General features: G+C 36.6%; 1 protein-coding gene across 2 annotated transcripts in view; it reads left to right on the forward strand.

Moving 5' to 3' along the window:
- Positions 1 to 550: 550 nt before the first annotated feature.
- CPSF160 (cleavage and polyadenylation specificity factor 160) overlaps positions 551 to 18,816 on the forward strand; it is a 284,561-nt gene continuing 266,295 nt past the window's right edge. The window contains exon 1 of one of the 2 annotated variants that reach the window (XM_089809086.1): positions 551 to 1,050. In XM_089809086.1, coding sequence (XP_089665212.1) covers positions 707 to 1,050 — 344 coding nt within the window. In that variant the 5' untranslated portion in view covers positions 551 to 706. The remainder of the gene's footprint in view (positions 1,051 to 18,816) is intronic. The other variant, XM_089809085.1, reaches the window with a different exon arrangement.

The raw sequence follows: 18,816 nt of genomic DNA on the forward strand, positions 1-18,816 counted from the left end.
AAGAATAAATTTTATTTTACAAAATTTACTAAAAAAATAATAATTAAAGAGAAAATGAATTCATAAAGACCTTTTACTTATTAGGAAACTATCTCTACAATTCATTAAAATTTTGTGATTAATTAAACTAATTATAAATAAAAGCTTTTTTTTAAAATGATGTACGCAATAACGAAGACAAATTATGTAACAATAAGAATCTCTAGAACTCATTAAAATTTCAAAGGACTAACTATCGAATCATAAATAAAAGATTTTAATGACGTCTGCAATATCAAAAACAAATTATATAAGGGTCTCTAGAATTCATTAAAATTTCAGAAGACTAATTAACGAATCATAAATGAAAGATATAACGGTCTTTAGAATTCATTAAAATTATATAACAGTTTCATAAAATTTTAAAGGACCAACGAACCAATCATAAATGAAAGATTTAAATGACGTCTGGAAGACGAAAAATAACTTATACCTAAAACCCCTTAAAAATAACAATCTCCCTTCTCCCAAACAACCAAGCAGAACAGTCTAGTCTAGGGAATTTAAATGTATGTTCCACAGTTCTCAAATATTTAATCAAAGCGCCCGGGTTTAAGGGCGGGTTTTTTGAGAGGCTGCATACTATTGAAGCGAGATCATCAGTTCCCTATAATTCATCAGAACTCATTTTTCTTAGAGCAGAGTAGGCCTGTGAGAGCTTGAAGATATGAGTTACGCAGCGGTCAAAATGGTCCACGGTCCCACGGGCGTGCTGCACTGTGCAGCAGGCTACATAACGCATTCGTTGACAGAGAGCCCTCCATTGGCCACTGAGGTGGACATCGACATGGAAGGCATTGAAGGAGAAGGAGAATGGGTCCGTCCTAAAAGCAAAGGGCTCAAAGCTCCCATTCCCAACCTAGTGCTCGTCAAAGCTAATGTGCTGGAAGTATATATTGTTAGAGTGCAGGAAGATGATAAGAAAACGCCTCTTACTCCCGAGTCCTCCAGTAAGGTTGCAACTATGGCTGGAACCTCCGGAGCCTGGTTAGAAGTTGTTTGCCATTACAGGTGCGTCTTTAAACTTTTTCCCTCTATTATTTTGACTTTATAATCTCTTTCTGCTCAGATGCCAATCTTAAAAATTGCAAAGATTAGACAATCGCGTGTCACCTTTAAAAGAGTCATACGAAAATAAATAAATATCATATTTCTATATTCAGTAGTAATTTGTAATGGTGTTTTAAAATAAAGAAAAATGTTGGACATGATATATTCACTGTCCTAGACCTCTGTTTCATCAGTAGATCCACTGCATGCCTGATTCAGAATACGACGAACAAACATTTGTAGCTCTAGGGTTGAGCTATGATGAGGTTCCCACTTGTGAGCCTCATTTTGAGCACACAAAATTTGAACGTTTTGTATCAAAACGACAAGCATTGTCACACATTTAAAGCTTTCTTCAAGTCAATTCTAGTTGTAAAATGACAGTTCCACACGGGTTATTTGCTTTTCGTTGCATTCATTCATTTCGGGAGTGTCTTGAGTGGTTAGGTTTATGTTGGAAAGCATGACTGTTGAAAAAGAGACATCATTTGTTTCGGTCAAGATGCTGCACTAAATTACAGTAACAATTAAATTTGAAAATCTCTCAATGATAGGGGCATTCATCCACCCACTTCCTGGTTTGGGATATTTTAATGTTGATTTTTATCGGCCAAACTTCTGAAAATATTAATTTAAAAGTTTTATCGACTCGAAAATTATTAATTTTCTTCGTTTCAGTTGTACTATTGCCTTTACAATCTTGGTAAAATTTTGTGGCAAAATGTGTCATTAGTCAAAAATTATGTGCATTTCTTCTTTTGCTGCATTAGGGGGTTAATCAGTGAGTTTCCTAGTGAACATGTGAAAATAATGTAAATTATTTTAAAAGCATTATTCTTTGTTGAATGAAAGTTTTTTGAGCATTTTAAGAGATTTACCAACTGTGCCATGTTAGGAGTCGGGCTTTACACAAGCATTCACTTCAAAGTAATGAGAATCGGAATCGGATTGGAATCAGCAAGGCCGAATCAAATTGTGAATTGGCCATGAATCGGCTATGAATCGGCAAATTAAAAAAAATCCTTTAAATTTAGAGATTTTAACAATTTTAAACTTATTTCATGCACCCTTTATTGAATATAACTTAAACACACTATAACATCATCAAATAAAAGTTAAAACTTAACATACATAAACATGGAACATAAATGATAATACCATCCCATTCGTAACTATTTTATATGTAAAATGTAAATTGTAGGCTGTAGCTGAAGTAAGTAGAAATCATATGATCATAATGATTCAAATCATAGAATGTATGTAAGATGAAGATCCATAAGATATCAAATCATAAATGTATGTAAGAATCTAAGATGAAGATCCATGAAACGTATGTCTATCAGTATCAATATCTGTAAACAAAATGAAAAAACAAGGTTCTAGCTCAAGCTTCATCATCATCCTCAAGCTCGGTTGCAACCTCAGCCTCAGCCTCTAAGCATCCAGTCTGCCTACTAGAAAGGCGTCTAAGGTAGGTCCTAGAGGACTGCCGAGCCATATCCCCCGTACGTAAGATGGGCTTACGAACAACATCACTACAGCCTATGTCTATGTGCGCGCGTGTGCATCTACTAGTGCCTGAATGTGCTCTAGCTGCCTCCTTTGCCATGGCCACAGCCTCAGTGAGCTACTCTGATTCTGGATCAATCTCCTTCAGAATGATCGGAGAGGAGTCGGCGCCCAAAATCTGTCAGATCCTAAGACGAAGGTTGTAATGAACAAAGACAAGATCATTCAACCTCTGCACAGTCAACCTATTTCTCCTCTTTGAGTGGATGTGCTCGAACATGGACCAACTGCGCTCACATCCAAAAGCGCTGCTTGGCTGACTTAGAATACAGATGGCAATTTTCTGAAGTTTTGGGGTTGTGGGCCTAAACATTTGCCACCATCTATCTGAAATAAGGGAAAACAAAAACAATTAGTCTCATTTACAACTTTAAAATTACATAATCAACAATTAAAATGCACAACGCATAATTCATAAACTTTAGATTCATGAATATATTATTTAATTTTTACCTGGTTGTATTGTTGTTCGAGTATCTATGGCCATCCTACCAGAGAAAAATGACCCTTATTTATTATTGAACTTGTCGAGCTCAGTGGTTGCAACTGCGCTATCCTCATCACTACTCAACCTCTGGATCATTGTATATAAGCCGGTGAGAATCTCCTCATCTGCCTTGAAGTCAGGACAGAAACAAAATGCCGGATTTAAAAAGTAAGCTGTTGCATGGATGGGTCGATGGAGCTGATTCTACCATCTCCTATCAATGATATCCCAAATAGGGGCAAACTTCTCCTGCACTCCTGCATACTGGGCTCTAATGGTCTCCTTGGCCCTATCCATGCCGTCATATATGTAGCCCATAGAGGGCTTCTCCCCATCAGCAGTTCGTAAGAAAGATACAAGGGGCTTAGTGACCTGCATATAAAGTAAAAAGAAAATTTGAGTCAAAACTTAAATATAAAATAATATAACTTAAAGTAAAACTAAATCATAAAACAATTAAATATTAAATACTAAATGTTAAATTGCAATAAATTTACCTGAAGGGTTTCTTTAGCAGGTTTCCAAAAATCATCATCATCAAAGATGCCATTCACCACATCTACCCCTGTAGTGGTCGTAGCATAGGAAGATGAAATCCACTCCCGCCCAACAAACATACTCCTCAAATTGTCCCTTGATGTCAACAAGGACTGTAGTGTGATGAAATTCGAGGCAAACTTTGTGATGCCTGAACGAGCTAACTCCTTGCCTCTTGTGTACTTCCTCATTGTGCCATGGACAAATGAATGATTATAAATAAACTTGCATATATTTTTGGCCCTTTCGACACATGATTTGACCCACTCAAGCTTGCTAATTTCCTCCAACATGAGGTCAATGCAGTGTGCCGCACAAGGGGACCAAAATATGGTGGGGTGCCTCTCCATCAAAAGGTTACCTACAACAATTTCAAGTTAATTAGAAATTCAAACATGTTAGAACTTAGGAAACTTAGAATTAGAAAAAGTTCAAAATTCAAATAAATTTATTTTGAAAACTTGAAAAGTTAAAAGTTTACCTGTAGCAACATAACTTGCTGCATTATCTGTCACCACCTACACCACATGTTGTTCCCCCACCTCTGCTATGACTTACTCAATAGCTTCACATAAGTATGAGGTGTTTTTTATATGAGCGAAAGCATTAATGGATTTGAGAACATGGTTTATCCTACAAAACAATGAATTATAATGGATCATCAACAAATTAGCAATTAACAAATCAAAATTTGAAATATTCAATCACGATTCATTATTATGTATGTAGGAAAGTAGAATGATCAATCACCTCCACAAAAAACAAGAAAATTGAGCAGTATTTTGTTCCTCCTATTTGTCCAACCATCTGTCATGATGGTGCCATCCTTCTCGATCCACTCCTTTCGGTGCTCCTCAAGCTCAACCTTCATATCCTCTACCATTTCATCCAAGAGGTATCCACTCAACTTAGCCTTAGTTGGGGCTTTAAACCCTGGACCACAAATAGCAACTACATCTATCATGTTTTACCAATAAGAAGCCCTATCACAAATAGATTATGATTAGAAATTTAGATGTCAAATCATTATGTAAGCTTGTAGCGCGAATCTATGATTAATCAATGCATCATAAAATAAGTAGATATCATTAAAGTTTTACTTTAAGTTTAACCTTAGGGCCTGTTTGGCGAGCGAAATACAAGCGGAATAGGCATATGTAAATTCCAAAATTTTTGAATTTCTCGTTTGGATGCACCAAAACGGAATTGGAATACGATGTAAAATAGGAATACGTATTCCAATTTTGGCTAAAAAATGGGGTTTTACAATTCCACCAAAATAGGCGTTATTGGAATATGTATTCCTATTCCACTTTTTTTAATTTTAGAAAACATAAATTTTGGGGTCTGCGAATTCCCATCAAATATTGGCTGAACCAAACAGAGAACAGGAATACGTAGCCCCATTGTCTATTCTAGAATACGTATTCCTATTCCCTTATTCATATTCCCGCAGCCAAACGGGCCCTTAAAGAAAACAAAGAAAAACGAATCAATTACTTGGCTGCAGCAAATGGAATGTTGCAAAAGTACCAAAATTTGCAAATCTCTTTTCTAGCAGCATCATGAATCTTCTTGTTCAAACCCATGCCCTCAAGTGTGGGTTGTGAGCCAGGAGTAGTGCGGGGCACAAAGTAACTGTCCATTTTGTTTTTCCGCACTCTAGGTTGCAATAGGTTGGAGTTGGACTCAATCTTAGTATAAGATCGACTAGCACTAGCACTCACATGAGCACTAGAGCTAGGACGAAAAGGAGGCCTGGAAGAACCCTCTTTGATATAGCCTACGGATGTGGAAGTTGATGCAGACGCAGATGTAGCTACGAGAGCATGGGAGCCAATAGCCCTTAACCCTTCAAGTTGCATTTTTTTATTCAATTTCTCGTGTTCATTCTAATGCCACTAAACAAGTGCATTTTGCCTTAGCAATTTGTTGAATGCAAATTGTAATATCATGTTCAGGTATAACAACAATGTTGTATTTGAATCTGTAAATACCACTAGAATTTATTTCTTTACAAAACATACATTTTATTTGAAATTTGTTTCTTCCAAGAAATTCTTTTGTATATTTCCAACATTCATTTTTTTTTACCCATTATGAAAAATGAAAGCAAAGGGCTGCTGCAATAAGAAAATTCAAGTAAAATATCAAAGTGTCAAAATAATAAACAAAAGCTCCAAACAACAAACCCTAGTTTGCAATTTAGTAAAACTAAAAAACATTTAAGATTTGCAAATGAAAACTAAATTTTTTTTCTTAGGTGAAAAGCGAAGGCTGACAAGCCCTCCTTGTACAAAGTGGCAAAAGACGCCTGGGAGCTGATGTGGGAAGAGATCACCAAGTCTGAAGGCGAGATGTCTCAACCAGGGGATGAGTGGGCAACCTTTCCTCGCCGCAAACGTAGCCCACAGGGTCGTCAAGTGTCACTGGAGATAGGCGTGTGATATCAATGTTGGGAGGAGGATTTGATAGTGAAGCGGGCAAGGTGTGGAGGCGGATGCAGACATAGTAGATAATGTTTTGTTGTAGTAGGATACTCTGTAAACTGATGATAATCGGGATAATGTCGAGTTGGGCTGTTTTTGTTGTGCGAAATGATAGTAGTGGGCAACCTTTCACTCCCGCAAATGCAGCCCTTAGGGTTGTCAAGTGTCACTGGAGATAGGCGGGTGATATCAATGTTGGGAGGAGGATTTGATAGTGAAGCGGGCAAGGTGTGGAGGTGGATGCAGACATAGTAGATAATGTTTTTTTGTAGTAGGATACTCTGTAAATCGATGATAATTGGGATAATGTCGAGTTGGGCTGTTTTTGTTGGTTGTACGAAAGGATAGTAGGCAGGAAAGGTAGTATTAGGAAGATATGGAAAAGGGGTTTTTTGTATGGAATGAGGATATTTGAACTGATGTATTTCGAATATGTAACTACTACTATTTGATTAATATATAATCAAATTATTACATACCAAAAAAATAAAAACTAAATTTTTTTAACAAAAGATTCATAATACACTAACATGCAATAAAAAAATCAGCACTTACCTCTTGCAAATGAGTTGAGGAGTGTTGCTATTGACTCCTTAATGCTCCCAATGCAATTTATGGCCTCCTTAGATGGACTTTTGATCTCTTTGGTGCTCTTCCTTCTTGCTGGTTGGAAACCTGTGATTTTTCTTTTCTCTTCTTCTCTCTCACTTTTCCTCTCTTCTACTCATGCTTAACAATTAGAAGGCCCTTTAGGGTTAAAGCAAATAGGAAAGGCCAAAAAGAAAACAAAAAAAACTGTGTTCTATTAAAAAATTAAGTCCACTTTATGGGCTGCCGCGCGGCCGATTCAAGCGATTTTTTCAATGAATCGCATGAATCAGCGATCCAGGCGATTCATGAGAAAAAGTCGGCTAGTTCGATTCATGACTCATGAAAATTCGCCTAGGTTGAATTGAATCGCCAAATTGGTGATATCATGGTGATTCTTGGAACTCTGATTCACTTCATTAATGCTACCATGCTCCAATGCACAACTACAAAACTCTTTAAAAAATGCCATTATGCTCTTTTTTAGCTCAAACACGCAACTCCAATAATGCTACCTTGCTCTCTATCGCACAACCACACAACTTATTAATTAATGCTCCTATGCTCTTAAATACACAACTACACATCTCTTTAGCATTTAAATAGAACAATAAGTTAACTCCCATAACTACTTGTGGAGAAATGAAAATAATGCTTTGCTAGTAGCATGAAAGCAACCTCTACAACTATTGTTAACCATCATTGCTCACACTTTTTTGGAAGATTTGAAAAAGGCACATGAAATGCGTCTATAAGATGCCTCAACAAACATGTAATCTCATGGAAGCTATGACTCTAGATATGCACATAATGTCTTCATTGAGAAATCTTTGGAATTTTTAATTAAATGCACTTGGTATTTGTTGGTGCTTTGACAGGTGTGGATACAATAAGTGGCAACATAGACAAAGGACATGAATCGTTTTAAAGAATGACTTGAAGAGACTCATGGCACATCATAATTGTAGGATTTGCATAAAAAGGATTCGTTGAAGATACTTTATAAATTGTTGAGAAAATGCGATTAGCTAGTGTAAAGGTAAACTTTACATCTCTCCATATGTGACCAACAAAATGGAATGTGTTTGTTGAATGCTGTAGTTGCAATTTCCCTAGCTAACATGTAAGCCAATTTTGGAACCTTAGATTAAGTCTTTGAATTTTTTGACAAAACTCTTTAAAGAGAGGCTACCTCATCTTGTGCTGTGATTGCAAGCTTGTGCTAGAAATACATTCATTGAAAGGCTTTACAAGCTTTCAAGAAGATACATGGGTAAACTACAATGCAAAGAGAGGCTATCTCATCGCATGTTGTAATTACAAGCTTATGTAGGAAATGCATTCATTGAAAGGCTTTACAAACATTCAAGAAAATATATGGGCGGACTACATTTGTTGAATTGACTCTTGAAGCTTTCATGCAAATGTATTGGCAAGTGTAAAGCTAAACTTTGTAACTTTTGCCAATTGTACTTGAGTGCGACTCATTGGGAGAGGGCATTGGAGTAGTTTTGATGCAAAATCATCCCCTCATTGCATATGAGAGTAGGAAGCTTAGGGATACCGAGAAATTGTACTCTATCTACGACAAGGAAATGCTTGCAATCATGTACACATTGGTGAAGGTTAGGTAGTTTTTGGTTGGCCAGAGGTTCGTGGTCAGGACTAACTGTAACAATCTTAGGTACTTTTTGGAATAGGACTTGAATGAGAGACAATAGAAATGGGTGATCAAGATATAGGCCTATCACTTTTATATTTAGATTTGAAGAGGAAGAAGGAAGTGGTCGTTAATCTTTATCCAAGAAACTAGCCATATGCTACTTGTTGGAGGTCTCAATAGTTTGGAAGGGTCACTTGTTGGTTGAGTTTTCTAAGAATGCTTTTGCTTGCAAATTGATGGGCAGTTAGATTCGTGATGGTAGATACAAGGTAGTATGTGTCATTTACTATAAGGTCAAGATCTTCTTGGTTTTTAAGTCAAAGACGAAGGATCAAATATTCTCTTGAGCTGATCCTAATTTTGGGCCATTTTAATTGATTCATATGTCCTTCTTAAGTGCTCACATGCTTTGAATTTTGGAGAGAATTCTTGCAAAAGGTAATATATATGGAGAGTTAAAAGAAGCATTGCAAGCTATCAAAATTTGACTCTCTCTCTCTCTCTCTCTCTCACACACACACACACTCTCTCTCTCTCTTATCTCTAATCAGAGTAATAGAGAAAAATAAGCAGTTTTGTTGGTGATAGGTACCCTAGTATGCCATATCTGCAATTTTGTTATGTATTTTGTAGAGGTGAAACTGCCATTTCAATGCATCAATAGACATGTAAGTCAAGTAACATCTCCACCAATTGGACACCAATATTTGTCTTTGTGGGTCAACAAACAGAGTATAGAACATTTTTGACAGTGAACATTGATATTTCAACAATGAGCATATCCGTCAAAGATCTTCTAGAAGTTGATAGTCATTTTAGGTGGATCACATTCAATTGCCAATAAGCATAACATCTGACTGCTACATATAGGAGCAACAATAATACAAATCAGACACTCTCATTGGCTGCCCATACACCCACATAGACTTATTTAACATCAATAGTGTCAGACACATAAAGTAAGTATTCAGTGTCGTGCTTTTTGCACCTATGTGGATTGCACCAGTCTTAATTTAGCATTAAGGCAATCCCAATCGGGAGCAATGAGTAAGTACATTGGCAACGTGATCTCCTTTCAGTCCAAAGAGAAATCGAGAATCCAAATTCGGCAACTCCAAACACAAACTAATCAATTGTATAAGAGGTACAATTGTCTTTGAAGTATTGTATGATCAATCTTAGAATGCAAAAAAACAATTTCATTGTGCACTTTTGTTGTTATAAGCTAGTATTTCTACTTGTTGTTCTACCTAAGATATTTCATACAACTACTTTGTAATAAAAAATGTTATGTTCCTATATAAAAAATAATTAAGCTTCAAGTACAAAGAAAAAAGTGTTTGATTGATTTGTCTTATTCAAGAGTCATGAATTACTTTTTCCTTCAACAAGGTGAATTTTGTTTACTTTTATAATGATATGGAGTTCAATAAAGACTTCATAACTTTGACTTAAAAGACATACCAAACAAAAAACCTAAAGTTTCTAAATCTAATATCAAGCCAAAAAATAAACACTCATTTGATGACAAGTCCCACACCCTTTTAAAAGGACACAATATCTAATATTCCAAAGGACTTGATCTCGTAAGAGAAGCACAACTTGCTATAAAATTGACGCTAAAAAAGTTTTGTGAGAAAAGACTTACCTTATAATGGACATGGGGTACTTGTTCTTGATTGTCTTTTTATTCAAGGCCTTGTAGTCAATATACATCCACATAGTTCCATCCGTTTTCTTCACGAAAACCATAGCTGGTCCAAATGGGCTCTTGTTGGACCCAATGTGACCCATTTCAATAACTCCTTAATTGCTTTTTCAATTTCATCCTTGTGTTTCTTTGGGTGTTTGTAAGGAGCAGCGATTACAGGTTTCACCCTCTCCAATTCTATCACATGCTTAATGCCTTTTTTAGGGGGACTTCCATGGGGAATGTTGTGAACACCTTAGTGTGCCTAGAAATGATCTCATGTATGTCTGGATTATAGTTCTTCACTTGCTAATCTGAAACTTTTGACTCAATAAGGCGCTCTGCTGCTACTCCAGCCTTTCATGTTTGAATAATTGCTCATCCTTCGAATTGGTACCACTTTGAGTCCACTGTCTGAGAAGGCTTTGAGCATTGCTTTTCTAAGTCAAAAGTGAACTTATGGAGAGACTTTATCTAGGTCATGCCAAGAATGACATCAGAATATTCCATGTGAACTACATAGAAATTTCCCACTATGTCACAATCACTCATCCGTATGTGTAGACTGGTAATCATGCGTATGTTACAAAACTTATGCCCACTAGCTACGATAACTGTAAAGTCCTCATGCCCTTTATTCTTAACTAGTCTCTCTGAGATAAAATTATGCGTGGTCACTTTTTCAACTAATGTAAGGACTTGCTGTCCTTGTATTACGTCCGTCACCCTAAAGATTATTGCCTACTTAGTACCTCAAAGTTGTGCAATAGTTTTCTCACCGTCTAGTTCCTGTCCTGATGTGTTTTTCTCATTGCTGCCCCTTGATTGAGATTGCTGTTCTGAATCCTTTGAAATTCATTCCTCGGCCAAATAGTACTCAATCAACTTGGCCTTTTGCTTCAACAATATACTTATGTCTAGGGTCCCATGGTTCTTTGGAGTGAAAACACAACCCTTTCTTCCTCAATTCATTCAAATGATCATTGTCCAACCTTTTCTACTCATTCTTAGATTGTACATCCTTCTGGAAATGTTTCTTCTCTTTATTTTATTTTTTATGAAAATCCATTGGAGTAAAATTTATCTTTTGATGATGAGGGTTTCATATCTCTGGCTTTCTTGTAGGCTTCTTGCAATGTAGCTGGATGGTGGCCCTTAATCCAACCCTTATGTGGTTTTGCTAACCCATCCATGAATAAAACCAACAATCTCTTTTGTGAAATATATGTTTCTAGAACCAAAAGCCACCTGTGAAAGATAGTAGTTGTCCAATGAGGGAGGACCTCCAAATGGCTGTGCGTACTCCTCAAAAACCATCAACACATCACTTGAACCTCAAATGTGGATCTCAAGACTGTATCTTCCAACAACATCAAGATCGATAACATAGAGGGATTTCATCCTTCAACACCTAGAAGAAACTCCCCACAATATTACCAAACTTATAAAATATCTAAGCATGCTGAAAGGGCATTTCCATCTCTTTTATAGCATTTTCTAAGAGACTTGTTACTCACCTTATCAATGTGGGATAACCAAAACTCTACCTTTTTCCCCTTTTCTTTTATTTTGAGATTTTTGCTTTTCCACCTACTTTTTCTTAGGATTGCTTTTTCGACTCCTATTTTATCATAATTGCTTTTCTTTCTATATTTCCCATGCCTTGTACGTTATTTCCTTCACTTGAGTCCCTAGTAACTTTTATTTTTACTTCCAATGTAAGATGGAATAAAGGGGACCATTTAATTAAATATTTCCCACAAATTATAGATCATGCATTAAAAAGTTAAATAATTAAATTCAAGTTTATAAAATAACTTTAACACATAATAAATTGTATCAATGATAAATAAATGGTCTTGTTGATACCAACAATTTACCCTTAACATGCCAATGCAACTAGAAGTCCAACATGGCCATGATGACTTAATATAAAAAGTAAGTGCCCCTAAAATTGCCTCAGAACACTTTAGAATGAAATGCAAGTTTGCAACCAAAATTTCTTGGGTTAAATCGCCTCCAAGTCCCTTCTATATCCTGGTTAGCCTAGGGACGAAGGGAAAATGAGCTAATGACAATATTGTGCTTTAAATGCTAAAAAGGGGGACATTACATATAGAGTAATCATAGCAAACTGAACAATATTCAACATGTGTATATATAGGAAGATTTTTCCCTTTTCCTATTTTTTTGAGATTTTTGCTATTCCACCCCTTTTTTCTCAGGATTGCTTTTTCGACCCCTATTTTATTGTAATTGCTTTTTTTTCTATATTTCCCATGCCGTGTACATTATTTTCTTCCCTTGAGTCCCCAATGACTTCTATTTTAACTTCCAATGTAAGATGGAATAAAGGAGACCATTTAGTTAAACATTTCCCACAAACTATAGACCGTGCATTAATAAAGTTAAATAATTAAATTCAAGTTTATAAAATAACTTTAATATTACATAATAAATTGTATTAGTGATAAATAAATGGTCTTTGTTGATACCAACAATTTACCATCAACATGCTAATTCAACTAGAAGTCCAAAATGGCCATGATGACTTAATATAAATAGTAAGAGCCCCTAAAACTACCTCGGAACACTTTAGAATGAACTGCAAGTCTGCAACCAAAAGTGTCCAGGCTAAATGGCCTCCAAATCCCTTCTATAACTAGGTGACCGAGGAAAATTAGGCTAATGACAATATTGTGCTGCAAACACTAGAAAGGGGGACATTACATATACAATGATCATAACAAACTGAACAATACTCAACATGTGTAGATATATGAAGATTACTGAGAGGGGGGGTGGATCAATAATCACCAACTTAAGCAATAAACCATTAAATCAAATTTCTTTTATAGTTTACCGATAGTAACTCTAGTTTACCTATAACAACATTATTGGTTATTGAAACTTTAATCATCCATTCAACACAATAAATCAATCACACAAATCAAATACCAAATTTATCTCGTGGAAACCTGAATTGGGTGAAGCCACGGTGCGAGATCAATGCTCACAAATAGCGGTATTCTTTTGGAATACGCTCTGTTAGGAGCTTGCCTGTCTAAGGGTTACAAAAACACTATTAGATGCTACCTTATTAAGGAATTTCTCTGAGACTTGTTAAAGTCTTTATCTTGTTAGGAGTAACCTGGTTAGAGGATTTCGATACTCTACTTTAATAATGCCACCCTGTTAAAGGATTTACAATAGACCTGTTAAGGTCACCCGATTAGGAATTTTATTGCCACAATTATTGGAGTGTAACAACTAACAATGATTTGTAGTTTGCACTTACTCTGCTAAATCAGATCCATTACAGTTCCTTAATACGATAACACATTACAATCTTCTAATAAAATTTGTACCTATTTTGTGATCGTAACGATTCCTTAGTACTATTGATAGTCTCTTTTGTTCACCACTATCCTCCTTTTCTCCGTCACAATACTAAACTTCTTTCTTTTTCATTTATGTAGTAACACTATAATCACAAACCTTAGACCTAGATCCAATGATCAAAACTTCATCATTGGGTTGTTCTTGCAAATTCCATCATCTCCCTAAGCCGTTTTTGACCATGTAGAAACTTCTTGAGCAATCCACTCCTTGTCCTTCTTGCCTTGATTTCAGTATTATCACCATGCTCCTTGAATTACGCTTGAGTCGTCCCGCTTTCTCCTTTCAAAATAACGTCTGACATTTGTTTGCTCTTTAGTTGCTTATAGGCTTCCACTGTTTCTGATAAGTTATCCTTTATTTCGATAAGACTTTGCTAATAATTCACTGATAAGACAGTCTTTCCGACAAGTCTTGCCTGTTACAATATGTCTTCTACAAAACTCTAATCTTCACTTCTTTGCTTAATCTTGATTGTCATTCATTAGTATTGTCCTTGGCATATTCCTATTTGCTCTAATTGTTACCCAATAAGATCCTTATCGACATAATTGTGTGCCCTTCTCAACATCCCTACAATTTCTTTTCTAAAGATATTATAACAAGTCAAAACAATGTGCCAAATAGTTTGAAATCATTGGCAAATAGTATAACTGATATCATGTTTATCAATCATGTTCTAATCATCAACAACTTGACTTCTTCAACAACCTCATCAACTAAATCGGTTATGCCAACAACATGTACATTTTCAAACCCCAGTTCTAGTGCTAGCTTCTACCAACCCACAACATTCACATCTTCGTGACTACGAGACAATACCAACATATACATTATCTTAAATTTGGATCATCACAAGAAAGAAAAACTCAAAAACCTGGGAGACCGTCCCACAAAATTGCAATAAATTTCAAGTTTCAAATCCTCCTAACCAAGCACATTGCCAAGTCCAACCCTTGTAGTTACAACCATCAAAGGTTTCTTCTTTCACAACCTCGATCATGATGCTTACTGCCTCCGCCACCCCTTCTACCTTGCCCATGACAACAAACCATTGCAAGATTTTGCCTCCAAATGTTTGTGAGCTTGTATTTGAGGTGGTATTTGTTCATTTGTTTCCTGGGAATCCCTATAGCCTTTACTGTCTTGAAATGGACGCACTTGTCTTTTAGGACCTTCTAGCACCCTTTCCATAATGCCTTCTTGGACCATGGATGGACTTGTGCTTGGTGCTCCCATTTTCATGTTTCGCTCCACTTTCTTTCTTATTCCATCTAGCTTCTACCTGAGCTTTTTGTGGCTCTCCTCTCCTCCCCTTTGGGTCTGGGTCGACCTGGATTGGTTAGGGTCGAGCAAGTTGACCTTGACCCTAGGGTTTGCGGGTCCCAGAGCATGAAGCTCGAAAAGCGTCGGGGGTTTATTTAATTTAATCTCGCTCTCCAATCAGCTTGTATTGTTTTCCTACTCAAAAACTCATATATAAGGAGGCTTGGAGGCTTCAATTTCATTATTCATATATATCAAACATCCACACTTTTTTGAAGACAAGCAAGCTATACTTTGCATTCAAGGAGTTCAAGCATTCAAGCATTCAAGTAAGGGGGATTTCTATCAAGCATTGAAGGATCCTTTGTGAGCATTTCCTCTTCAAGATCTAGCTTATTGTTGGCCATCAAGGGAGGATATCTACATTGAAGCATTCATTATCTTCTACATTGATGCACACTTACATCTATGGCACCATGATGGGAGTATGGTAGATCCATTGCGGAGATACCTTATGTTCCTATACCGAATCCAAGATCTACAACACACGACAAAACAAAATCTTTATTGACACGGGTTTTAAGCAAGTGTGAATCCTAACATTTATCTTGTTTCAATCATTTACAGTTACATTTGTTGTTTACAAGGTTGATTCCTCAATCTAGGGCTTGATTAAGGCAAGTTTTCACCCAACAAACAACAAAAGCCCTTTATTTGCTGTGTAGGAGTAGGATAACAAAATTTCGCACACGGATCTTGAAGGTAGTCCATGAGAGCTTTCTCGAAGAAGTTGTTTCAACTATGTTACAGTGCCCCTGGTATACATTAACCTCGCGGGATTCCGGCCCTCCAGGTCGACCTGGACCCTGCTACTTTTTTGGGGAAAATATTTTCGGGTTTTGTTCGTTTTGTCGTTAATGCAGGAATTCGCTGTCAAATTTTTAAAAATAGGCTCAAATCTGCAATTTTCAGAGCTTAGATACATCTTCTACTACATATTTCAAGGTGAGTTTTTATATATATTATTTCCTTTCATATCTTTATCCTAGATGCATATCTTAATTGGGCTGATTGTATACACTTAGCATCTAGACCTACATTATTCTATTAGTTAGTTCAATTTTGTATACACATTATCCTATAAGGGCCAAAGAGTGTATATCCTTATATTGCATTCTACTTTATAATTCTAATTTAGAATTGGTGTCCTTTTCTCTTTTGGGTCCTTGCTAATCTAATTTGGGTTGTAAAGAGGAATCATATTTGGGGATTATCTCTTTCCCTTTATCTCCTCCTTTCCTTTTGAATGTCTTAGCGATTGAAAAAGTGGAGATCTACATCCTATTAAAGTGTCTCCCTTTTTCCCCTAAACATAACCAACATTGTTTTCCAATCCTACACATAATCCTTTGTCGAGGTCCAATATTTTTTCATCTCCTCACATCGCTGATCTGTTTTCCAGCACACCCCATAGGAAGAAGGGGTGAATGTGACAGGGGTAGCTAGGAATACCAATCCAATCACCCCTGGTTGTCGCAAAGTCCATACCCAATTTAGCCAAATTCAATATTTCCTCTAAATCAATTCTTAGTTTAGGTTTGATGCACTTAACAACAATGCGCCTCACCCCTTCACGAGTACTCATCTCCAGCCCTCACACACGACATGTAAGATATTGTGTTATTTGTTCTATATTTGAGCTTGGAGACAATGAAGGGGGTCCCCAAAAGAGCCCTAACCTACATAAAAAAAATGGATCATGTATAGTGAAGATCTTCAACCTCTTCTCAGTAACCTGTCTCCAAAATGACATTTGATTTTTGTCTACCTTATGTTGAAGTTTGGGTCCAGACTCCATACCACCAGTGCACTTTTCACTCTTTTTCCAAAATGCCAAATTTTGGTAAAAACATTCCCAACTAATTCTCAACAAATGGAAATATCTCGAATAAAAACCTTGCCTTGCCATTCTCACAAATGAGGCATAATGAGCCACTGTTTGCATGCCCAGCTGAGGTAAGATGCCAATACATTACATCCTTGCCCACCTACCAGTGCATCCTCACACACAAAATCATCATTTCATATCAAAAAACCGTTTCCACCTGATTCTCTACCAAATTTGATCTCGATTCATTTGTGAAGGGGATTGGTAATTTGGAGAGTGCATCCCCAACTTGTTCCCTTTGCAAAATATGTGGGTCACTTTGGAGGTTTTGAAAGCTTCTAGCTTTTTCTGGATAATCTAAATAATTTTGTCAATACATCACACTTGAGCTCGCCCATTAGAGATAGTGTTAACATTGATATGTGAGTCACCTTCTAGGTGCACATGTTTTGCTTTGATTTTAGATGCCAAGTTCACTGCTAATAGAGTTGTTGAGTGTCAACATCATTGTTTGTTCCAATTGTTAGTTTCTTTGTTTCAATCAAAAAAATGTTTCCTTCTAGGTCTTGATGTGAGGTTTTCACACCATTGCTTCATTGCAAATGAAGACCCCTACTTTTTGCTCGTAGTTGTTAGGTTTTGGTAGTTGAGGTGACAATTCAGACTTCAAGAGGTTTAGAAGTAGTCAAGTGATCAAATTGTCAAATTATGAATGAAGATAGGAGTGTCCAAATTAAGGTTTTATTGGGACAAGTTGCGATAAATAGGGTAGGTGGTCTAATCGTGTAAATCGGAGATCAAACCTACTCCCATTCCACTTATCTTTGTTAGGGGGATACACACTTGATTCAACTTCAAGCCAGTGGAGGTAGACAAGAGCTTGTTTCAAAGTGGTTTGGAATGATGCATTCCTCTTATTGATTTATCGATTTGTTATGATATGCAATAAGACTAGGCAAAAAGACAAGAAATTGAGCAACAATCAACATAAACAAAGAGATGCGAAGTTGATAAAGCAATATAGAACATTGTGGAAAGTAGAGATGTAAAGGAATCTGTTGCTGAATTTCATGCACAAAATGGTATTATTAATTCATTTAGTGCCATTTGCCCTAGTTGACTCCGCGAATCCAAAATTAGAAGGTTGATCAGAGTGGGCTTCATATCTCTCTTGGTTCTTTCACTCTAGCTCACATCAGCTCAACATTCAAATCGACCACCACTTGGTGAGGGATGATATGATTTGCCAACTTTGTGGTGTAGGGGAGACTGACATGGAGACTCACTTCATTTTTCGCTGGCCATCTTGTTGGAAGCATGAATGCTGATCATATTCCTATGGGGAGTATTGTAGATATGTTACTATGATGATATGTTACATTCATGACTGAGTTTGTCATTGATGTCAACATAGCAGTTTTTCTGTGGTATCTAACAAAAGAACAACAAAAAGATCAAGTTGGTATGGACGACTAGTTGAGTATTATAACTATCCGAGGTTACTAGAGATACTTCTGAGTATTTGATATATGCAGTTAATGTCGGAAGTAAAAATGATAAGTCTAGAAGAAGTTATGTAAGTTTTGGCGATGTTTGTTCTGAGATAGAGTTTACAGAGGCATGTTTTGGTAAACTTGTTATATCTCTTAGTAGAGTTGTTATTCTAAGAATCGAGGTTGAGGACATGAAGAAGACATGTTGGTGATGACGTGGCTAAGTTCGCTCGTCATAATATTGTGTATACGGAAAGTTATCCAAGTTGCAAGGTAGACGAATAATGTTATGACTAAGTGTAATGGGTTGAGAAAGTCTAATAGCCGACTCAAGGAATTGTTTTGAGGACTTGGTATAAAGGAAGGACATTTTCCTTTATCATATGACATGATGAGATGATTGATGATAAGCAACAGCAAGAGCGGAATGCGAAGTTGAGTAGAGCGGTGCAGAAGTGAAGGAAACTTCATTGCTGAGGTTTTGCTGAGTGATTTGAGGTTTGATATTTGGATCCGAAGTTCGTGACTTGGTCTATAAGGTCTAAGAGTGATTGGTTCGGTTGATAGAACAAAGGAAAGAAGAAAATAACAATAAATTGCATGTTTGAGTAGTGAGCTCTTCTTGTAGTTGAAATTGCATGTTTGGGCAGTGGGCTCT

This window comes from Cupressus sempervirens, chromosome 11, assembly GCF_028749045.1.
Source record: "Cupressus sempervirens isolate cs-2001-9-10 chromosome 11, ASM2874904v1, whole genome shotgun sequence".
NCBI classification, from domain to species: Eukaryota; Viridiplantae; Streptophyta; class Pinopsida; order Cupressales; family Cupressaceae; genus Cupressus; species Cupressus sempervirens.